Source organism: Abrus precatorius, unplaced genomic scaffold (assembly GCF_003935025.1).
Source record: "Abrus precatorius isolate BTA unplaced genomic scaffold, Abrus_2018 Scaffold5, whole genome shotgun sequence".
Classification (NCBI taxonomy): domain Eukaryota; kingdom Viridiplantae; phylum Streptophyta; class Magnoliopsida; order Fabales; family Fabaceae; genus Abrus; species Abrus precatorius.
Window position 1 is genome coordinate 7,894,897 of NW_020874395.1, and position 24,935 is coordinate 7,919,831.

General features: G+C 36.1%; 3 protein-coding genes across 3 annotated transcripts; all 3 read right to left on the reverse strand.

The window, feature by feature from the left end:
* Positions 1-6,660: 6,660 nt before the first annotated feature.
* LOC113866590 lies at positions 6,661-20,042 on the reverse strand. The gene is made up of 3 exons (XM_027501410.1): positions 19,863-20,042; positions 19,573-19,767; positions 6,661-6,801 (listed from the first exon to the last, which is right to left on the reverse strand). Exons 1-3 carry the CDS (start codon positions 20,040-20,042, stop codon positions 6,661-6,663), a joined length of 516 nt encoding a protein of 171 aa, XP_027357211.1.
* A 2,199-nt stretch (positions 20,043-22,241) lies between these two features.
* LOC113866592 lies at positions 22,242-23,264 on the reverse strand. The gene is made up of 2 exons (XM_027501411.1): positions 22,888-23,264; positions 22,242-22,779 (listed from the first exon to the last, which is right to left on the reverse strand). The coding sequence occupies exons 1-2, from the start codon at positions 23,262-23,264 to the stop codon at positions 22,242-22,244; spliced, it is 915 nt and encodes a 304-aa protein (XP_027357212.1).
* A 125-nt stretch (positions 23,265-23,389) lies between these two features.
* LOC113866593 lies at positions 23,390-23,824 on the reverse strand. The gene has a single exon (XM_027501412.1). It carries the CDS (start codon positions 23,822-23,824, stop codon positions 23,390-23,392), a length of 435 nt encoding a protein of 144 aa, XP_027357213.1.
* Positions 23,825-24,935: the final 1,111 nt, after the last annotated feature.

Genomic DNA, 24,935 nt, shown 5'->3' on the forward strand with positions numbered 1-24,935 from the left:
CAAAGATTTTTCAAAGATTGCAAAGCCACTTAGTAGTTTACTCAATAAGGATACTCCTTTTAATTTTGATGCTGAATGCTTACATGCTTTTGAATTACTTAAACAAAAATTGATTCCAGCTTCTATCATAGTCACCCCTGATTAGAACTTGGATTTTGAATTAATGTGTGATGCTAGTGATTATACTATAGGGGCTATACTAGGACAGATAAAATCTAAAGTTTTCCATGCCATTCACTATGCTAGTAAAGTTTTAAATAAAGCACAAGTGAATTATGCTACCATTGAAAAAGAATTACTAGCAACTGTGTATGCATTGGAAAAATTTAGGTCTACTTGATTGGTTTTGTAACATCCTAATTTTTACTCTCTCCATGTTCATGTATGTTAGCACAATTGAAATTTTTTCAAGGATACTTCAATACATGTATTAGGAGACATGTGGTGTTGGAGTTACATGTTGATATTTTTATATTTACTTAAGACTTTTGATGTTTTAAAATATAATTATGAGTATATTTTGATTTTGACAAATTTTGATTTTTGGTTGAAAATTATTTTACACTTGATGTTTGAGTAAGTATTGCTTTGTAAAAATTGTAAATTATTTTAAATGAACTATTTAGTCGAAGCTTGTCGAAAACCAAAGATCAATTAAATGAAATGTTTTATCGAAATGTCCAATATGAGTAATATGCTTGGTATATTTGAAAGGATATCTTATGTGTTGTGCTCTTTAAAAATATATGGTTTGGCGCATGTGTTGTGTGAAGCACTAAGAATATGTATATAGGCATATGCAGGCTAAGTGGGCACCATTTGTGAACTTGAGCCCTTTGAGGGTGGAAAATGCATGATGATACGCTGAGAGTAAATTGGTATGTAAGTATATGCGCTCTAAAGAGTTTGGCCATGGTTTTAGCTTTAACCTTGAGTTCAATAATTGAATCCAATGACTAAAAGTAAACCTTTGTGAAAACCTTGTTTTCTTTTTTTTTGAAAATAAATGAGTAGTGTAACTCTAGTCGGGTAATGGTTGGAACTCAAGGAAAGAGACGAAGCTAGTGAACTTGGAACACTTAGAGAAAGTGCATTGAAGCACGGATATAAGTACTTGCCAAGTGAAGCTCCAAAAGTGTGCATGACTATTCATGAGGCAAATGTGTGCGAAATCTCACTCCCTTGCGAAGGAAGTCACGAGGTTATTTTATAACTGCTATTGGTGAAAGATAGGGAAGACCTCGATGTCTAGGGGATTTAATGGAGTTGGATGACTTACCAATAGCCCTATGAGTGTCCTAGGCCCCAGAACTCTGGCTGGGAGTCTCCACGCGATGCTCCTTTATCTTGACCTTCTCCTGAGGCTTATCTTGTTGGTCGAGCTAGATTGGTCAGTGGAGGTTCGAGTCCCCACCATACATGCAAAATGTAGGCCGGCTAGTGAAACTCCCAACAACTTCCGAACAATAGGATTGTTATGGATCCAGAGTCGCATAAGCATGAAAATAAGATTTTGCCAAACCAAGAGTTATCATTTGCATTAATCATGCATCATGTAATTAGACTTGCATTTTGTTAGATTGTAAAAGTTACAATTCTATTAATTTGATGTATGCTCGTACTTACTTTGTTTTATTTCTTTTCTGAAAAATATATACTTGAAAATATATATCTCATTCCTTCTTTTCTTTGTTGAAATATGTTGTGGTGTTGGACATTTTCTTTTAGTTGTCACAGATCTTGAGGATGACCTTTCTCTATCTTATTCTCCACGTTGAGCTTAATTTGAAGAGGATCCTTTAGATACCAAGGAGATAGAAGAGGACCTTTCCAAGGAGTCCTGACCGATGTTTTGTTATTTCTTTTGTTGTCCACTGCTAAGGGACTCCTCTTGTTGTACGGTGGAGAATTCGATACTTTATATTTTATTTAGTAGCAAAACTAGTACTTTGTTTTGGTACTCTGATGTTCGTGGATTGTGTTTTAAGATTCTTGGATAAATTGCGATTACTTTTGATAATTATGGGATTATTATATGACAAGGTTTATTTTATCAGTTATCTTCTGATTTTTATTTGGATGGAATGAAATAGGTAGAAAAGTTGGTTCTTCAATGCATTCAGGTAATGAACGTGAACTTTGTGGGTTCGTCCCATAAGAGAGTTCTAGTTGAAGTGATAAACCACATGTTGTATCTCATATTATTAGTAATTGGCTCATGAGCAGGTGAAAAAGATTGGAGTCCACTTGTATAGTTATGTCAATACATGGTATGGCTATATTATTCAAGTGGTACTTACTAATGTTATGATTTTCTAAACTATGAGTAAATGAAGAAAACAAAATCTCATGAGTAATTATTAGTAATAAGAGTATGACATGAATCTTTATAAAATGTTGCTTATCAGGTGCATGAAGAATCAAGATCCATGACGTGACCACGTGTCACATTAAATTATAGCAGAAGCAAGTTTCTCAATACTCGGGAATGATAATGGTATCCATAAACCAGGTTGAATAATCCTATGCACTCATGTTTCAAAAAAAAAAAATCCCATTTGGTCCAAGACTCTTAATAGCAATATGTATACATTACACGTCAAGTTATTTAAAAGTAGTAGGATTGTCGGTCACGGTTGTCGTCGTCGTTAAAGGTTCCAAAGTTGTAATTTGTACTGATCATGCTGCAATGAAATATTTATTAACTAAATCTTATTTAAAACCAAGATTGATATGATGGATTTTGTTATTCCAAGATTTTGATTTAGTTATTAAAGACAAAAAGGGTAGTGAAAATTTTGTTGTTGATCATCTATCAAGATTGGTGTACTAGGAGGTGACCAGCAAGGAAATAGAAGTGATAGAGGAGTTTCCAGATGAAAAATTTCTCTTGGTGTAAGAAAGGCCATGGTTTACAGACATAGCTAATTACAAAGCAGCAACTGTTATACCTAAAGATTTCGATTGGCATCAAAAGAAGAAATTTTTGAGGGATGCTTGGTATTATGTCTGGGATGATCCTTTTTTTTTTAAGCTGGGAGCTGATGAGCTTTTAAGAAGATGTGTTGCATCAGATGAAATCCAAAGCATATTGTGGCATTGTCATAGTTCTCCCTATGGTGGGCACTTCAATGGAGAGAGGACTACTGCAAAAGTCTTCTAATCGGGATTTTATTGGCCCACTTTATTCAAAGATGCACATAATTATGTCCAACAATGCAATAACTGTAAAAAAATCAGGCAGAATTTCAAGAAGACACGAAATGTCTCTTTCAAGCATCCTAGAGGTAGAAGTCTTTGACTATTGGGGAATAGATTTTCTAGGACCACTTCCAACTTCATATTCAAATGAGTACATCTTGGTGGCAGTAGACTGCGTATCAAAATGGGTCGAAGCTATCGCACCTCAGAATGAGGATGCCAAAACTGAAATAAAATTCCTGAGAAGAACATCTTTTGCAGGTTTGGCACACCAAGGGTACTAATCAATGATGGAGGGTCTCATTTCTGTAATTCTCAAATATAGAAGGTCCTAGAGCATTATGGGGTAAGGCACAAGGTAGCATCACCTTATCATCTCCAAACAAATGGTCAAGTTGAGGTCTCTAATTGAGAAATTAAAAGGATTTTGGAGAAAACTGTAACATCCTCAAGGAAAGATTAGTCATTGAGATTGGATGATGCACTCTGGGCATATAGGACTGCATACAAGTCTCCTACAGGTCTCTCCCCATTTCAACTTGTTTATGGGAAAGTATATCACCTGCTAGTGGAACTTGAGCACAAAGCATTTTGGGCTTTGAAGTTCCTAAATTTTGATCCAAAGGCTTTAGATGAAAAGAGGAAGCTTCAATTGCAAGAACTAGAAGAAATGAGACTTCACGGCATATGAGTTTTCAAAGCTTTACAAGGAAAAGATACTATCATGACAAGAAAATCCTTAAGAGAGAATTCAGGCCTAGCTAATTTGTACTTCTGTTTAATTCCAGGTTGAAGTTGTTCCCTGTAAAATTGAAATCAAAATGGTCAGGAACATTTCTTGTGAAGGAGGTGAAGCCTTACAGAGCTGTGGAATTACAAGATCCAGCTACTTAGAGAAGCTGGATAGTCAATGGACAAAGGCTCAAGCCATATTTAGGTGGTGAAGTGGAGAGACTCACCACCCATATTTCTCTGCATGATCCTTAAAGTAACAGGCATCAAGCTATGAGATGTTAAACAAGCACTTCCTGGGAGGCAACCCAGTGTTTGTTTGTGAAATTCTACCTTTTATGTTGTTTGTTTGCTTGTTTTTAAGTGTTTATTAGTTGTTTAGGATGTTAACTTGGTATTTTGTGACTTTGTGTATAATTCAAGGTATTCGTTCCTATTCTGCTGTGAACTTGAGTGCTGGATGTTAAGTGAATTGGTTTTTATTGATAGAGTGATTAAGGGGTGAAAAAGAATGGAGAATGATGAGGTTAGAAGTGTGCTAACATGAGTTTGGGGAAGCAAACTGTAAGCTTGTTGCTACAACGAGAGATGAGTGAAAAATAGAAGCTAAACTGTGAGATTGTCGCTATAGGAAGAGACCACTCGTTATAGCGAGAACTCTGTCGCTGTAGCAAGACCCCTCTCGGTACAGCTAAAAACTAGATAAATTGCACAAAATTTTCTGATATTTTCGCTACAGCGAGGGGACTCTCGCTCGCTGTAGTGAGAGAACACTTTGAAAAACCATTGAAACTATTGCCTTGTCGCTACAGCGAAAGACCCCTCACTGTAGCGAAAGTAACTTGAAGAGAGGTCGCTACAGTAAGAGAGTGTCGCTGAAGCGAAAGGCTCGCGACCCTATTTTTGAACTGAGGTGAATAGGGCCATTTTTATATTTTAAACACGCCCTCTTCCCTCCAACTCTCTCCAATCCCTTTCCCTGTCACTATTTAACCAACTTTCAATCTTTTTCACTCAAGAAATCTGCACAATAAGTCAAGGGTCAGTGGTTTCTCTTCTTATCTCATGTAAATTTGGTCCTTCTCTTCAAGTTCTTCTCATTTTGTGAAGATTTATGGAAAATGATGTTTGAAAGTAGAGATTGTTGTTGTGAGAGTGATGATTCAGGGTGTTGTGTTGATTTTTAGAATGTGAAGCTAAGGTTCTTAAACCCTAAAACCTTGAAAGGTGGAATATTAATACTTAGGGTTATAATGTGATTGTGAAATTGGAAGGAACTTGATTACAGTGGCATTTTGGGTATAAATACATCAATTCTTCATGAACCCTAGGTTTTTAATTAGGTTATTTTGAAAATTAGGATTGTGAAATGCAGAAATAGGGTCACTTAGAAGGAATGTTACTAGGGTTTTATGGATAATTGAGAATGGCAGTTCCTTAGGTATCAATTTTTCTAATTTTCCTGATTTTGTGAACCCTAAAATATGAATTACTACTTGCAAAGGGATATATTTTGGATTTGGAATTTCAGCAATGTGGGTGCATATAATTTAGTTCTTAATTTTCAAATTAGAGTAGTTTGATTTACCATGTGTTTTGAAAATTAGAACTTCAATTGTGGTGTTCATGTTGCAAGGAAAAAGGTCATGATATTGTGAATTGGATTTTCTTTGTATTTGGTATAGCTAAATGTTTATAATTGATTACAACTTGAGATACTTTGATTGAAGCATGTTGTCTTAATTTTTGGATGGAATTATTGAGTGAATTTGCTGAAAATAGAATTGTTGTTCACACATAATTGACTATTCTGTGATAATTTATTAAGTTGTGTGGTTGCTATCTTGATGTTTCAAGAGAATCAAAGTTAGAGCTCATAAGGACCTAACTCCTCCATCAAGAAACATAAAGGAACCTCTTCTTCACAACCACCACCATCCGATCTGAGGAAATTTAGAGACAAGGACAGAGAGGATAGATTCAAAGAGATTTAAGATTGGTTAATTATTAAGGAAAGGAGAGTGGACTTGAAGGAAAGGGAGTTTGATGAATTCAACAATGACATTGAAAGGTGAAGATGAAGAATATTGGTTGAACTGAGAGGATACTATGACCCAGAAATTGTTAAAGAGTTTTATGCCAATGTTAAACTAGATTTTAATTTAAGAAGGCTTGATACAAGGTCTAGGGTGAGAGGAGTTTGGGTTGACTACTCCAGGGATGTCCTCAATAATTTTTTGGGGAACCCGTTGCAGCTGGAGGAGAATGAGACAAATTTCTTCCACACCAAGCTCAATTCATGCATCTAGCCCTTCAGTGACTATGTCACTGCTCAAGTCTTATGTATTGCAAACAGGAGTTACATCACAAATTCAGAAGGAAAAGCTTTGAGAATTTATAGGAAGAACATGACCACTCTAGCTCAAGTGTGGACTACCTTCATATGCCATAATATAGTCTCCAGAGCTCACACTTCATCTATGACCATGAAGTACTACTACCTCTTATACAACATACTAAGAGGAGGATCTGTGGATGTAGCCTGCATCATCACAGATGAAATTTATAGATTTGTGATCAAGAGAGGAGAGAGTGGCTCATTGGGGTACCCGACATTGATCACTACATTATGTTAGGCTCAGGGAGTGAGGGTTATTCAATTTGTAGAACCTATTAAGCTTCCAATCACCCTAGCCTATATTTAGAACCATTGCATAGAGGATCAGCTTAGAGCTCCACCACCACAACCTCAGCCTCAGCTTGAAGAGCCACTAAAATAGGCAGCATACAGCAGACAGGATGACTCAACTTTTGTAGACCGCCTCCACCATCTCGAGCTTCGCTTAGACCATTTAGCTCTTCAGAATTCTGTCATCCATAGGGGCCAGATGCATCAACAACATGCTTACCACCATCAGGCTCAGCTGCAATATCTGGGCCAACACATATGGATTAGCTTAGATAAGTTTGCAGCCTACCAGCAGTGGCCTGGGGACATGCCACACTTCTAGGGAAGGGTAGGATCATCTGGAGCAGTAGATGACGAAGATGGAGATGACGAAGATGATAATGATGCTGGAGCTAACATGGAAGAGGAAGATTAGAGAGAAAATTATTTCAGAGAGGAAAGAAGAGAATTAAGGGACATTTTTATATTTAGTTTATGTTTTTTTTTTTAAATTTTGCTTTGTTATTTTGTTGTTTATGTGGTAATTGACTGTGTTTTAGTTTTGGGTTGCATTTCTATTTTGGATAATGTGAATATATGGTATAGAATTAGATGATGAGTACTACTTGGTGAAGTTACTGAAAATTTTTGTTGTTAGAAAATGATTTGAAAAACTCCTTTTTGATTTTTGAATATAGTACCATTTATTTTGTGGAAAGTGGTTGGAGATACTTAAATGGGCCATGTTCTGAATCTAGGAATTGTTTTGAAAAATCAAAGAAAAAGGGTGTTTTATACATAGAAACAATCAATTAGAAAGTTTGAACAATTCATTTATTTTAATCAAAGAAAAATGATTTCAGATAAAGGAGTGAAAGTGTGAGTGTCGTAAATAAGTGAATAAACTTCACTGAATTTTGGCAGTTAACTTTGCTCTAGTTTCTAATTGCTATAAAGCACAATTAGTCATAGAGATGATTGTGGCATAGTTTGTAAATACAGTTTTATAGCTAGAGGCAAAAAGTCAACCCATATTCAAAGTTTATCCAATTTTTTTTTTTTTGGAAGCCCTTGAGCCTAAAAGTAAATTTTTTGGAAAATGTAGATACCTCAAAAATTATCATTTCCTATACCATTGAGGAAGAGTATTAGGGCATGATAGGTCTTGAATGTTGTTTTTGCAAAAATATGAGTTGGTTGTGCATGGTAAATGAATGAATAATTGGAGTTTCCTTCTAGAAAAAAGAAAAGAAGAAAATTAAAAAGAAGGAAAATTAATGTGACAAAAGAAAAGAAAAATGTTGAAATTATAAGGAGACATCCAAGGATTAACAAAAATGTGGTGTTAATTAGAGTGAGGAATAATAGAGATGAAAACCAACAAATGGATGGTGATCTTGATTACATTAATGCTCTAACTCACTTTGAATTCTAGAAAAACAATGAATTATTTATAAGCCTAGCCACATTACAACCTTTTTGAAAGACCATATAATCTATGTCCTTTGTGTGTACTTAGTTTGATGAGAAGCAAAGAGCAAAGCCAAACTTAAGGAATTCATTGAAGAAAGTGAGAGAAACACTAAATTTGTGAGAATGAGAATATTTGTCTTTTGATTATTGAATGGTGTTGCTCTTATTTTCTTGAAAATGAAGTGTATTAGCATCTTGATTCTTTTAAATGGATAACCAAAATTCTTGATCATGAACAATTCCCTTTAGTTGAAAAGTTCTGAAAAATCTTAGATGATGAACATGGAAGCAAAGATGATTGATTTTATCTCAAACCAATTTCAAAGGTTTCTTCTGAAATTTTTTTGTGCATTCAATTACTTTGCTTGAGGACAAGCAAGATTCTAGGTTGGGGGGAGTGATAATTGTATAAAATAAGTGATTTGAGATAATGACTTGAACACTTTTCATGTTAAAAGTTGAATTATTTTGTTAAATTTCCCTTAAACTTAGAACTTTTACAAATACTTGTATATTTCAAGAAAAGAATGCAATTGTAGTGTTTTGATTCCTTTTTGATCTATTTTCTAGCTGGAATCAAATGAGAGACATTAATTAAAGTTGAAGATTGAAAAAAGTTAGAAAAAGAGCATTTAAAGCATGAAGTTGCAGAAAAGTTAGCTTTTAGAGGTTTCTCGCTGTAGCGAGAATGCTTTATTGTGGAGAGGGTGAATCTGTGCTCCTCTCGCTACAGCGAGAATGTGTCATTGTAGCGAGAGTTTCTTGTTTTGCTATAGCGAGAAGCATCACTGCAGCGAAAGGGAAACAAAATGACCTAATTTCTATCTCCATGTCTCGTTACAGCGAGAATGTGTCACTATAGCGAAAGAAGTTCGAGCAGACCAATATAAAAGGCGACTTTTATGTTTAGAAGAACAGTTACTGTTCCACATCAATTTTTAGAGAGGGAGAGTGGCGCAGAGTAGAGGAAAAGAGTAGGAATACTCAGTTTTTGATGTTCTACTCCGTTTATGTCCCAATTCATGTTACTATGGTTGCCATAAGCAGCTAAACCTTGTATGGGATTGAATGTAAATCTACAAACTTGATCTATTCTCAGTAATTTATATAAATATAGATGTTTCTTCTTTATTTCTATTATTTTGGTTATTTAAATCCGTGTTCATGGTTGAATCTATCTATTTGATGATTTCTAGAGCTTAGATCTGAGTTATATTTAGAAAAATATTATTTAGATCTAGATCTGATTAAGATTACTTAATAACTAGTTACTCTAGGAATAAATTTCAAGTTATTGATTGCTTTTAAATCCTGATTATAATGTTAGATAGTTTGTTAACTGTTTAATGAATTAACATTTGAGAAATTATCTTAGAAATATATTTTCAAGGAATTGAAATATAGGACTTTCGTATTTTGCATCAAATTCATTAAAATAGTTATTGTAGTTGAATTACTAGAATACAGAGGGAGATAGATGAAATTCAATCCCAGTTTTTTAATTTTAATTTTACCATATTTTATATTATTGCTTTACATTTAAATTGTTATTCAACATTTCATGAAAATCATCTATCAATTTTATTGTTTATAAGCTCAATTAATTTGTATCTTATTAATTAATACATTTGAATTGCTCCCTAAGGAGGATGCTCCAGTACTCTACTGGTTATTACTTGCAACAAACCTCGTACACTTGTCGTGTTTAAAGGAAAAGTCCCAACAACGTCTTTGTTCCAAATAGTTTTATCTTCATTTTTATATTCATCTGAAGTATAAAATTTTCTTTTGTAACATAAATTATAGTTAATTACATTTAACTCTTTGATAAAATAACACTAATATCTTACAGTGGTATAATATCATAGTGCTAAATAGGTTATAGATCATTATTTTCTCGTAATATATTTAATACACTATAATCGAAATAAGAGGTCTACGTAATAGCCCTTTAAAACACAATTCACATAATAGTTAAAATAGTTGTGACAATTATAAGTCATTCCCTAATCAATTTATCCTTTACTCCTCTGATCCACTTTGAGGAAAGTCATTATGCATCCATAACATTGTTAATATATATTAAATAAAAAGGAGATAAGTATAAACATTCATAAATCATATCACAAGGCAATACTTATTCTCAAATGAATAAAAATACATCCAAAAAATCAATCAAACAATCAACAAACCAATCAATCATTTCAATGTCTTTTGTTTGTGAATTCTTCATGGAGTAATTAATTAATTATCCAAAATTATCAATTTTAAGTTGAGACTGGAAGCTTTGTATTTGTAGTTCGGCTAGTACCATATGTACATCTTCTCAATTTACTTAAGACAAAATATAGGTACACATTTTTTTATTTTATGGTCACTACCAATAACTAACACTCAAACCAATCATAGTATACTTTAGTGTTTGTCAGGATATGCTAACAATATTTTGCTGCCTATGACACAATTTAGTAATACTTGGCCACCTATAGTTCTTAAGCACTCTCATATCCCCTATGGTTGCACCAACACTATTTATTCCTCGCCTACACCATGGCGTATTCTACCTCTTTCATATTCATAATAAAAAATACAAACAACATTACAACCACTACTTTGTCCAACAGGTACATTATCACATCTCTATATCAAGAGAACAATCAATCTCATGGAATGGCCAAAATCATAATTTTTCAAATTTCATACACCAACTTGTAAAATTCATAACTAAATCATTACAAGTCCAAAAATTATAAAATCATAGGAGTTTTCTTTCTTTAAGTTTATAATTTCATATAAAAATACAAGAAAAATTTAGACATTTCCAGAAAACTAAACAAAACTTAGTTTCTCTTTGTTGTTCATAGATCATCCTTCTTAGTACCTAGCATATTGGAAAATTCATAACAAATTCATTTCAATTCCAAAATTCATGAAAGCAATGAGGTTATTTTCCTCAACATGTCTACTTTCAAATAAAAATACTTTCACAATTTAGACATTTACATATATCCTTTCAAGTTCTAATTTTTATTTCTATGTCAAAGATTACCACATTTCAGCAACAAAATATTTGGAAAATCATATATCATTCAATACAATATCAAAAATCTTGCAATTTAGTGGCATTCTTGTTCTTTAAACATCTAGTTTTACAATAAAATACCACAGAAATTCATCACTTATAAATTTCAAAATGAAGCACAATTCCTCTCTGTTGGTTATAGAGATCTACTTTTCTATATTAGTCTAGTGAAAAAATCATAACTATTTTATTTCAAGTCCAACAATCACAAAACCAGTGGAAATATTTTCCTTTAAATATCTATTTTTATACAACAATATAGATAAAATAATGACAATTATGGGTTTCAAAAGAAAGAGAGTTTATCTCATGTTGTTGTATGAAAATCATTTTCATACAACAAAATATTTAAAAAATTATAATTAATGCATTTCAAATCCAAATTGAACAAAACAAGTGGAAAATTTCTCCTAATTCAATCCTCTATGTAAATAAAATATCTATCAAAAATTTTGCAAATAAATCCCTATACTTTTCAAAAATTACAGTTTACTCCTTAAATTTTGTATTATTTGCAAAAAAAATCTTTTTCTCCAAATTTGGTAAATTTTATGTTGTCTAGCATATTTTGAATGGTTTGTGGGTCTTAGCTCATGACTAGAACATTCTTTTGGTCCTACCACTCATATGGTCAAGTGTCTTGAACTTTTAAGGCATATTTTGAGTAAAAAATCATGGTACTTTCTCATTTCAAGGTTCGATCTTCCAAATTTGTTCATAGATTTTTGTCCTCATCATATTTTCATATGGTCTAGGGGTTCTAAATATGTCTAAGGTTTCAAAAGTCTTTTTATCATTTCTCATTTTTAGTCCATTTCTTTTTAAAGTTTCTTATTAAAAACTTTAAAAATACCTTAAAATTATCTTTTAACTCCAAAATAATTCCAACCACCTAAGAGAAAATCATAGATCTTACTTAGATACACTGAAGTCAAGTCACACAACATAGATCAAAGATAAAAAAATTCAGTATATATGTTTAAAATAACTTTTATAGAAAATCACATTTATTTCATGATGGAAAACATTGAAGTTCACATAAAAATTTTAAAAATTCACCTAACCAATTCTAAAACATAGCAAGAAAAGTTATCAAAACATTTCTTTTAAGATTCATTTTGGTTTATGTTCAAATTTTGTTGTTTCAGCAATTTTCTTGAATTCTCTTCAATCAAAACTATTTTCATAGATCTACCAAATTCACACAATTATCATCATACAAAAGGGGTTAAGGATTCTCCTTTGACTCAAAATTCATTTTAGTAAAGTATCTCTTTTGATTTATGAATAATACCCCCTTATTTGGTTTTTAGGTTGTTCCTTGCTAGATTCTTGAAAAATCTTCTTTCTCCCTTTCACTTGCTCTTCCTCCTCCTTTTGAAAGTGATTTCCTCTTCCTTTGGTCTCCTTTACCATGTGATCAAGACCTCCAAAAAGAAAGTTGATTATTTTATGGGTCTTTATAGGGTAACTTATGTTTTGGTGGGCTTTGTTTCCTTGTTTGGGATCTATAAGGTAGATAGATAGGTGAGCCAACTTGGTGGGGTTTTAAGTGGTATTGGCTAAGGTTGATGAAAGTTTCTCACTTTGCATAAAAGGTTTCCTATTTAATGTGAAATAGGCTTCCACTTTTGCATGCACTTTAATCTTTTCTCTTTGGTTGGATTCCTTTTTTGCACCTTACGACTACACTCTTGGGTCTATTTGAGGCTCTCTCTCACGGCTACACATGTGCCAATTTGCTAAGGCTATAAATGCTCCTCCTCCTAGTACTTGCCTTTTTTTATTTCTTATCCAATTGCACTCCAATTCTTATGGTTACTCCCTAATTCTTTTAGTTACTTTATGAAGGGATTCTAGTTCCTTTTTTATGAGATTTCATGATTGAAGGATCTCAATTGGATTGAAACTAATCCTAATTATTAGTTATATTTGTAATCATGTCACTTGACTTATTAACTTGCTTCTTGTTTCTTATTGGCTAATCCTCCTCTATATAAGATAAGACTCATGATTATTATTGTACTTAGACTTATCCTTTGGCATAATTGCCTTGCACATGACCTTAATTTGGCTCCTTGAATTGATGATCAAGTTTTTCCTTAATCAATCTCTAAATTCATGTTAACTCTTAGCTTCCTTGGCAAGATTTTTGTGCTTTTTTTTTAGATTTTTGGGCTCTCGTTTGGCATGTCCAACATGCTGTTTCTATAGGTTAACTACCATAAAATTTTCATAATTTTTCATGGTCATCTCTTACTCAAGTTGGATCAATATTGTAATACCCTAATTTTCATTTGTAATTTTCATGTTTTCAAAATGGAAGTATTTTCTTATAAAAAAAAAGGAATATTCTTTTGGCTTAAAAGAATATTTCTTTTAGCTCAAGCAAAAAATTTTCACTCAAGCGAGAATGGATAAGATTTTCTCAACTATATTCTCACTCAAGCAAGAAATCTCTCACTGCCGTGTTTTCACTCAAGGTAAAATACCCTCTCTCTCTCTCGCAAATATATTAGTAAAAGAGTAGCAATTTTTGTCTAATTTTCTCACTCAAGTGAGAAATCACGAGTTTTGAAGGGTATTTAAGGGATTTTCACTGAAAAACTTGTATTGGAACCTCTCACTCACTTCTTTCTCTGTTCTCTTATTTTCCTTCCTCAAAGAAAACTCTCTTGAACCCTAAATCTCCTCCGAATTTGAGCTCTAACATCTTTTCCTCTTAATCCTAAGTAAGTTCCTTGGAGTTCAATATTTCAATCTCACTTCTATTTCTTTATTTTCTTCTTTTTTAAAAGTACTCTGTTTTGTAATATATAGGAAAAACTTGGTCTTTGGACAACAGCACCTTCGAAACATTGCACTTTCCTCTGAATTCTAAGGAAATCTTAGTCTTAGAGACACTAGCTCTCTTCCTTTTGGTTGTGAGAGATATATTTCCAGGTAAGGGGAGTTGATCCCAAACCCTATCTCCTATCTCCCATCTACATACTTTTAGTTCAAAAACTCAAAATTTCCTATCTTAAATAGTAGAGCCTTAATGTTTTCTTTGAACTACAATGTTAGAAAAATGGATTTTGGGCATGAAAACCTATGATTTGTTTCTAGGACTATCTAAGTAAAATTTCATAGTAAAGATTATGAATAAAACATGTTTTAAGAAGTTTCTACAATTTTGCTATTGATTATTATTTATGTAGGTTGATATTGTAAATTATTATTGTAACATCCTTATTTATTTAATACACTAAGGAAAATAATTTTGGAGTCAGAAAGGGAATTAAATTAAATACGTTTGCTCGCATAATACCAAGTGCATAAATATAAACATTTCTTCTAATTTACTCATATTTATACAAAATTTTAAATGACAAAGTAATAGAAATTAAACAAATTTAAGTGGAAAGTTGAAATAACATTAATATACATTGTTCTCATAAATTTACAAGAGGTTAACATTTGCAAAATATAGCATCAAAATACATTAGGACTCTATATCATTTACAAAATATAAAATATGACAAGTCCTAATAAGCAGTCTATCCACTATAGGAGCGAAGACGACACTAGTCATCATCCCCAAACCACCCCTCTATCTCTACTATCTCTTCTGCTGATAAGTCTTCGTCTTCATCAATGTCACCCTCGTCAGCTACCAATGTTCAAGGCCTATGATTCGCTAGGTGGTGCAATGGCTTGGGCTCCCATGCTATCATAGCCTAGATAAGTGTACATAGAGTTTCATGCATTTGGTGGCTTGGTCTACCACTGCCAGGTAATCTAAGGATACATCATATCCTATAGTCATTTCTAAGGTAAATATAATATCAAAACCATCATTACTATGTACAATAAAATTACAATGGCACAACTGCTGTCACTCTCTAGCTACATAATCTATTCTACTGGGTAATAAGTAATTCGGACAGATTAACAAGTCCTTGTGGGTCTGTCATCTTTATTCCCTGAAAGGTTATGTAAAGATGAGTCTCTCTTTTCAATACCAAACATGAATTCACATTTAAGTTAAGAAATATAAGCAAAAATAATACATTAATCAATCACACAATACAGTCATATTCATATGCATACAACAACTATTAGTTGGTCAATTTATCACATTTCCTTTCTACTAATTCTTGGAGTTCTCATTTCACATTTTCATTGCCCCTGAGATCCTTAAGGCCTTCTTTAGCATAGATAGTCGTTGGATAGTCACAGTTACATGAATATAGTATGTGCCGACCTGGCTTCTTTTAGCAAAGCATGGTCAGGATTTAGGTTAGGAAATGAGTGTGAGGCTTGTAGTGCTCTTACTACCACCACCCTCTTTTTTTCAAGATTTTCAAATCGCCTCCATCTTCCACCCTCCCAATGTATCTTTGAACTATCCATACTTGTCCTTATTATTTTCCTTTCTCATTGCATTTCTCTTTTCATATTTCTCATCTTATTTCCATATTTTTCATTATGGCTCCACTCCTCTCTTAGTCATACAACTTAAACTTATCATCTTTATATTAACATATTATTCACTCTTTTCGTTTTCTAATTTGTTCAAGTTCATCTCATTATACACATTTATTTTCAATAAATGTCATTTCAATTCATCAAGAACAAGAAAACTCATGGTATCAGCACAATCATTTAGACATACATTCATAAACAAGGACATATAGTCACATCCATACAAGTACCACAAATCATATTTTCAGTAACAAAATAGAACTTTCCTTACCTCAAAGGACAAGTTTAGTGAAGAAGAGAGTGTATAGGGTGGTTTAATAAGCTAAGATCGTCCTATACCTTACAGAGAAAAGTGCTCTTTGAGAAGAGAGAAAACATAAAGAATAGGGATGAAAACAAAGAGCCAAGCTCTGAGAGCCTCACCAACGATTACGTAGAGTCGAGGTTCAAGCTTGGATTCAGAGTAACTTTAGAGTTTCTGAGGCTTCTCTTGGGGAGAAAAGAGAGAGTTCAGAAAAAAGAGTTCGGAAATGTTTCTTAGATTATAATGCAAGTCTCAGATATGAAATTCCTTAAATACCCTTGAAACCTCGCACACTCTCGTTTAAGCAAGAGAATTCTCGCTTGGACAAGAATACCAGACAGTGGTTCCCCAAGCTTTTTCTGCTATCCTCGCTTAAGCGAGGGTCAATCTCGCTTGAGCAAGATGACGTCCAGAGAGCTAGATATCTTTTCTGTAAGTCCTCGTCTAAGCAAGATCACTCTTGCTTAGGCAAGGTGATAGTTGGACTGGGTTTATCCCATTCTTGCATGAGCGAGATTCATCTCACTTGAGCGAGAATGCCTTAACTCTTGTGGTTCTAGGTGCTCAATCTCACTCTAGCAAGACTTATCTCACCTGACCGAGATTCCCTGTACTAGACTACTTCCAAAACACTCATAACTCATTCCCAAACACATTCTAACACTATCTAATATTAAATAATTCATCAATTAATCAAATAATGAAAAAGAGGGTGTTACAACTATCTTGACCAATGTGTATTGAGGAAAAGGCTAAACTTTAGTATAAATTATTTCTATTAAAGACCGAGTGTGATCTCTGGCAATGTGACTATAGTATGTGATTTAATTTCAATATGTTTTAATTGTATGATTGGAGTTGAGTCCAAAGGTGTTTGACCTTTGGCAAAATTGTTTGGTGATTTAATTATAATTTAATGGAACATTATTATGAATGTGAAATTGATTGTATGTAGGAGAAAATTGGGATGACTATTGGTATGAGTATTTGAGATTATGGATTTATATAAATTGTTGTTTGAACTATTAAGAAAGTGTGAAAATGATTGAATGTGAAAGGAAGTCATGAAAAGAGAATTGTTGACAAAATGGTGTGTCATGAAAAAGTGATGGAAATATGTATAGATAGTGATATAGATACACTGGGAGTATGAAAGACGGAGTCAATTTTGGAAAAACTTGGGGAAATGTAGGGTGGTGAATGCTTTCTTTTAAATTGCACAGAAACTGTTGAGAATGAAAGCATCACAAGTCTCACACTCATTTACTGACCTATACTCTTAACCACACTTTTGCTAAAAGGAGCCGGATTACTGCAACTAACCAACAAATATCTAAACTATGAAGACCTTAAGGGATCACAGGGTTAATGAATGTGTAATCATGATGTCTGAGTTATAATACAGTGATCTTGTTATTATGATATGTATTATAATAGATTGATTAATGTGATTATAATATAGGTATCATAATATATTGGCGGGTGTGATTATAATGCATGTATTGTAATGCATTGATTAATATGCTTAGAACTCACATATTATAACATATTGATTGGTATAAGAATGTATGAATTGTATGGTCTTAGTGTATGTTTCGAAACATTAATGATGTACTTGTTATGATGTTTTATCTGCTATAAGTTCATTAATATGATATGCAAACTAGTATTATTTTGATGTATTATATCATTCATATCATTCATCATCAACAAATGGCATGTTCACACGTATCAACCATGTAACACCTTAAAATTTTAATTTCTAAGTAAAATGAATTTCGTAAAAATGTTAACAAAATAGAAGTTTTCATTCAATAGTAGTTCAAAAACTCAATTTCATAAAGTGGTTCTTAAAAGGAAACGATTACAAGTTTGTTTCATAACTTGCTATAGGACTCAAATATACATTAAAACTTCCAAAATAAACTTCTAAGTCCTATAGCAGTGTCATCCATCCTTCCTTCAGGGGGCCTGGTGCTAATCGTCTTGGTTACCTGAAAAATAAGCATAAGGGTGAGTCCTCTACTCTAGCATAAGAACACAAATAAGCATAAGGCTCACCTAAACTATCTCACTCAAGGCACACATAATAATCACAGGCAGGTGCGCTCACTGCACTGACAACCAATTACAAATACATGCATTTACATAAACACACGTGTGCCCACTGCACGTAGCCACACTCACTGTGGCACTGTGATCACAGACTTCTGATGCCCTCAACCTCAGGGACTTACTCAGTTATGCTATGGATGGTCGCCCGAATAGCTCCCGCTCCACGGATACAACATGTGCGGTATTGAGCCCCCAGGCAAAGGTGTTAGTCAGAGGTCGAGTCAGGAGGAGAGTCTGTGGCCTATGGTGCACCCACGCTCACTGTTGGTGTCACCACCACCCTCTCTTCCCCAAGGTATTACTACCACCCCTATCTTCCACACCCCTAGTGTATCTCTGAACCATTCATAGTTCCAACACTCAAACACATCATCATTCATTCAACATGCCATCCGCACTCATCAACACAATTTCAAATTGCAATCAAGAGCATGTCGACACAATTTCATTCATATTACAACCAACTATTTCATCATAATCGTCATACTTACAATCACACACATTTCATTTCACACAAAACATACAACATGCAGGAGGTCAGGCACCTCTGGACTCAGCTTAGTGCGTTCAAACCATTAATATATACATTTTCTACTCTTTACTTCTAATATATTACCATACTCAATCAAATAAACTAATTTCTAATAAGAATAATTGGACCAAAGTCCTCCCCTTACCTCAAAAACGAAGACCCGACACGAAATGTTGATGGAATCGTCTCCCCACACGTATTTCCTCCCTAAAGCACACAAAAATTCCAAGGAAACTTAGGGGAAACCTCAGAAAATAAAGGAGAGGGACGAAAACCAAAACCCTAACCATAGAACTTACCTCTAAGAGCTCCAAACACTTCCCCAATCCTCAATCTAGCTTCCAATCGGTCTTGGAGGGGTCCCAAACAGTCGGAATAGGCTAGGTGGAGAGAATCATGGAAGAAGGAAGGGAAAAATCATGAAAATGCCCCACTCTTCGAGCCCTAACCCCTTCAAATACCCCTCTGGTCGTGACACGCTCGCTATAGCAAGATAGGACCTCGCTGCAGCGACACGGCCTCTCACTACAACAAAAAAAACCAGAGAAAACTACACTCTGGTTTCTACAGAATCTCACTACAGCGAGACTGCACCCAGAAATGCACCCTAAATTGTCGCTCTGTCGCTACAGCGAGTCGTCTCTCACTACAGCGATAAGGTGACAGTCGCATGCCTTCCTCCTAGGGACCTCTCGCTATAGCGAGAATGCCCTGCATTAGAACTTAACCTATTTCTTTCAATCCAAATTTCAATCACACACACATATATAAATACATTTACATATATCAGTATTCACACACACATTCCCATCAAATTAAGGTACGCTCATATCACCATTAAGTCAATCAATACACCATAGAATGATATATATATATATATATATATATATATAAATACGTATTCATATACTCAAACAATATTACATTTCTCAAGGCGTTACAACTCTCCCCTCCTTTAAGGAATTTTGTCCCCGAAATTCAACCAAACTACATATCACCTTTCGGCTCTCTGTCTCCCATGTGGCATCTCCTTCATCACTTGAGTTCCATATCACCTTTACCAATGAGATCTCCTTGCCCCTCAGTTGCTTAATACGATGATCTGTAATCCTTATCGGGTACACCTCATACGACAAATCCTCCCTCACTTGAACTGGGTCGAGATTAATCATGTGAGAAGGATCCGACACATGCTGCCTGAGTTATCACACGTGGAATACCGGATGCAGATTTGAGAGGTTCGGAGGCAATGCTATCTGGTACGTGCAGGACCAATTCTACTCAGCACTTCGAATGGCCCAATGAATTTAGGAGATAGCTTCTGAGATTTCAGAGCTCTCCCAACTCCCGTCACAGGTGAGACCTTCAAAAATACGTGGTCACCCACCTGAAACTCCAAGGGTTTCCTCCTCTTATCGTAGTAGCTCTTTTGCCTATCTTGTGCAGCCTTCATTTTCTCTTTGATCATTTTGATCTATTCGTTATGTTTCTGGATCATATCTGGTGCACATAGAGTAGCCTCTCCATCCTCATACCAACATAATGGAGTTCTGCACCTTCGCCCATACAAAGCCTCGAACGGTGCCATCCCAATACTGGCGTGATAACTGTTATTATACGTGAACTCCACTAATGGTAAACATTCCTCCCAAGTCCCTTGTTGTTCGAGCACACAAGCTCTCAACAAATCTTTTAGAGACTGGATAGTTCGCTCAGTTTGCAGATGGTACGCCGAACTGAGCTTCAACTTAGTGCCTAACTCCCTCTGTAGGCTCTCCCAAAATTTTGAGGTAAACCTCGGGTCCCTATCCGACACTATACTAGTCAGCACTCCATGCAGCTTGACTATCTCCCCCACGTACAGTTCCGCAACTCATTCCAATTTATACTTCATATTGATTGGAAGAAAGTACGCAGCCTTAGTCAACTGGTTCACTACCACCCAAATGGCATCATGGTTGTTTCTGGTCTTCGGCAACCCAGAAACAAAATCCATAGAAATGCTATCCCATTTCCACTCAGGGATCTCTAATGGTTGCATCAATCCACGTGGACGCTGGTGTTCTACCTTCACTTTCTGGCTAGTTAAACATTTAGCTACGTATTCAGCCACGTCTCTCTTCATTCCATTCCACCAAAAACTCTTCTGGAGGTTCTGATACATCTTTGTCGTACTAGGGTGAAAGCTCATCCTGCTCTTATGCGCCTCCTCAAGTATCATTTGCTTTAGCTCATCCACTTGAGGAATATATACTCAGTTCTGGAATTTGATTACTCCATTCTCATCATGGTAGAATCCCAAATCCTTTCCCTCACCCTTCTGCCTCATCATGTTTTGTAGGAAAGCATCTGCCTGCTGAGCTTCCCAGACGTACACTAGAAGGTCATTATGAATCATCGTCGTCCCGAGATACAAGCTCCTTGGTCTCACTTCCATAGCCAGATTCATATCCCAAAATTTCTCAATCAACTCCATCTCCCTCACCATCATCGCTGCCACGTGCAGTGATTTTCTGCTCAAAGCATCGACTACCACATTTACCTTGTCAGGATGGTAAGACAACGTGAACTCATAGTCCTTGAGAAATCCCATCCAGCTCCTCTGCCTCATGTTCAATTCCTTCTGATCAAACAAATACTTCAGGCTCTTGTGGTCGCTGAACACCTCAAACCTCGCTCCATAGAGATAATGCCTTCACACTTTGAGAGCAAATACCACTGCGGCTAACTCCAAGTCATGAGTCGGATAATTAACTTTGTGCAGACGTAACTGTCTTAAGACATAGGCAACCACTCGCCCTTCTTGCATCAAAACACACCCAAGTCCATGTTCGGATGCGTCACAGTATACATCAAACTTCCGTTCTGGGTCGGGCAGAGCTAACACTGGCACCGACGTCAACCTTATCTTTAGCTCTAAGAAGCTAGCCTCGCACCCCCTGGTCCACTTAAACTCCTTTCCTTTACGGATCAGCTTCGTTAGGGGCAGAGCTATCTTAGAAAACCCCTCAATGAACTTTCTGTAATAGCCTGCCAAACCCAGAAAACTACGGACCTTAGTTACATTCGTTGGTCTCGGCCAATCTACTACTGTTTCCACCTTTGCAGGGTCCACTCTTATTCCTCCCTTTGACACCACATGCCCCAAAAACTGAGTCTCTGTTAACCAAAACTTGCACTTAGAAAACTTTGCGTACAATTGTCTCTCCTTCAGAATTTGTAAAACAGTCCTTAGGTATTCAGCATGCTCTTCCTGAGTCTTAGAATAAATTAGGATGTCGTCGATGAATACCACTATAAATTTATCCAAAAACTCATGGAATATTCTGTTCATGTAGTCCATGAACACCATAGGCGCATTAGTCACTCCAAACGGCATCACCAAGTACTCATAGTGACCATACCGCGTCCTGAACACCATCTTAGAAACATCATCCTCCTTCACTTTGATTTGATGGTACCCCGACCTCAAGTTAATCTTCAAGAACATTGCAGCCCCCTTCAACTGGTCCATCAAATCATCGATTCTCGGCAGTGGATACTTATTCTTAATTGTGACCTTGTTCAATTGCCGGTAGTCCACACACATTCTCACACTTCTGTCCTTCTTCTTTACTAACAGTACTGATGCTCCCCATGGTGATACGCTTAGTCTCACAAACCGCTTCTACAATAAGTCCTCCACTTGCTTCTTGACCTCTGCTAACTCCACCGGTGACATCCTATAAGGTGCCATAGAAATCGGACTTGCTCCCAAAATGAGATCAATAGTAAACTCTATCTCTCTTTCGGGCGGTAACTCAGAAACATCTTTTGGAAACACTTCCAAGAACTCTCTCACTACTGGTATACACTCTAGTTCCACTACACTCTCAGCCTCCATTGAAAACATGACCATGAAGGCCTTGGCCTCCACCGCATTTTCCCATGCTCCATGGCTCAAAAGTCTTGAAACTTCTAACATTGATGCACCAAAGATCAACGTCTTTTCTCTACAGTCCAATAACACATGGTTGGCAGCGAGCCAATCCATCCCCAAAATTACATCTAACTGAGAAAGAGGTAAACAAATCAAGTCTACCTCGAACTTCCTACCATGCACCATGATTGCATATCCCAAGCATACCCACGACGTCACAACCGGTTTACCCGTAGAGGTAGTCACCACAACATTACATGGCAATTCAGTAATATATAAATTCAGACTCTTCACACAATCCACAGAAATAAAGGAGTGCGTAGCACCCGAGTCAAACAATACATCGAGTAGTTTGCCCTTAATGACACATTTACCTCGAATCAGTTCCTCTTACTGTGATGCCTTTGCCCTGCTCATAGCAAAGACTCTCCTTAGTATGCTCGGCTTCAGCCCAGTGCTCGGCCCAGTACTCCTTCTGGATTCAGGTCTCTGAGCTGAGCTTGTACTGCCACTCTTCTTTAGAGACCAACAAACATTGGCGGTATGCCTCAGCTTCCCACAATTTCTGCAGTTTGTCCTTAGGTGTGGACAATCCCTCAGCATGTGTGGCCCTCCATACCGAAAACATTTAATTGGCCCTCTAAATGAGCTAGTGCCAGAACCACTCCCACTGCTACTTTTCTCTTGGGATGAACTTCCTCTAGAGTGAGACTTGCTTAAGCCTGAATACGGTCCTTTAAAAAATCTAGGGGGTTTTCTATCATGCCTCATTGGACCACTCCCCCTAGTGTCCACAGTCTTGCCCTCTGAGTTGGCCTCGAAAATTCTACTCTTACTCACCAATACTTCATTAACTCTTGAAACTTTGCCGCATACTCCCCTACGGTCATACTCCCCTATCTCAGCTTAAGGAACTCCCTGGCTTTCTGTTTCTTCAGGTCTCGGGGAAAGTAATTTCCCAAGAAGATGGTCTTGAAGGCCTCCCACTGTATATAGCCATCTTCTTGTGGCAAGGTCTGGCTAGCAAATCTCCACCAATCTTCAGCCTCCCCACACAACAAGTAGGTGGCATAGGGGACCTTGTGCTCCTCACGGCACCCCATAGCATTGAATACTTTCTCCACGTCAGCCACCCACCTCTGGGATCCTTTAAGATTAAACCCTCCTTCAAACTTTAGAGGGTCATGCCTAGTGAAGGCAGACAACCCTCTGTACTCCGCTGGTTCTCCACCTTGGTTGTGCACCAAGGCTTCCAGCATTTGAGCTATGCATTCCATAGGATCCTCAGTGTCTCGAGCTTCTCTACCTCTACCTCTACTTCTACTAGCCATGCTCTTTCTAGCTATTCACAATCAGCAAACACATTCCAACATATCAGATCAACTACAATGTTTATTAATCAGGTAATCAAAACAATCAACACTTATCTTAGACGCTTCAATCCATTACCCAGTCAGGTTGGATGAACTGCTCTGATACCAAATTGTAACACTTTAAAATTTTAATTTCTAAGTAAAATGAATTTCGTAAAAATGTTAATAAAATAGAAGTTTTCATTCAATAGTAGTTCAAAAACTCAATTTCATAAAGTGGTTCATAAAAGGAAATGATTACAAGTTTGTTTCATAGCTTGCTACAGGACTCAAATATATATTAAGACTTCCAAAATAAACTTCTAAGTCCTATAGCAGTGTCATCCATCCTTCCTTCAGGGGCCCCGGTGCTGATCGTCTTGGTTACCTGAAAATAAGCGTAAGGGTGAGTCCTCTACTCTAGCATAAGCACACAAATAAGCATAAGGCTCACCTGAACTATCTCACTCAAGGCACACACAACAATCACAGATAGGTGTGCTCACTGCACCGACAACCAATTACAAATACATGCATTTACACAAATACATGTGAGCTCACTGCACGTAGCCACGCTCACTGTGGCACTGTGATCACAGATTCCTGATGCCCTCAACCTCAGGGACTTACTCAGTTATGCTATGGATGGTCGCCCGAATAGCTCCTGCTCCACGGATACAACATGTGCGGTAATGAGCCCCCCAGGCAAAGGTGTTAGTCAGAGGTCGAGTTAGGAGAAGAGTGTGTAGCTTGTGGTGCACCCACGCTCACTGTTGGTGTCACCACCACCTTCTCTTCCCAAAGTATTACTACTGCCCCTATCTTCCACACTCCTAGTGTATCTCTGAACCATTCATAGTTCCAACACCCAAACACATCATCATTCATTCAACATGCTATCCACACTCATTTTCAACCATTCATATTATTCAAATTGCAATCAGGGGCATGTCGATATAATTTCATTCATATTATAACCAACCATTTCATCACAATCATCATACTTACGATCACACACATTTCATTTCACACAAAACATACAACATGCCAGAGGTCAGGCACCTCTGGACTCAGCTTAGTGCGTTCAAAC

Coding starts and splice junctions, on each gene's coding strand:
- LOC113866590 (XM_027501410.1), bottom strand. CDS start 20,042: ATGATCAAAGAGAAAATGAAGGCTGCACAAGATAGGCAAAAGAGCTAC. Junction 19,768..19,862: donor AATTCATTGGGCCATTCGAA/GTGCTGAGTAGA, acceptor TAACTCAGGCAG/CATGTGTCGGATCCTTCTCA. Junction 6,802..19,572: donor GGGAGACAGAGAGCCGAAAG/GTGATATGTAGT, acceptor TATGGATGACAG/AATTCTGAAGAGCTAAATGG.
- LOC113866592 (XM_027501411.1), bottom strand. CDS start 23,264: ATGAGGCATGATAGAAAACCCCCTAGATTTTTTAAAGGACCGTATTCA. Junction 22,780..22,887: donor AGCAGGGCAAAGGCATCACA/GTAAGAGGAACT, acceptor TTGTGTGAAGAG/TCTGAATTTATATATTACTG.
- LOC113866593 (XM_027501412.1), bottom strand. CDS start 23,824: ATGGCTAGTAGAAGTAGAGGTAGAGGTAGAGAAGCTCGAGACACTGAG.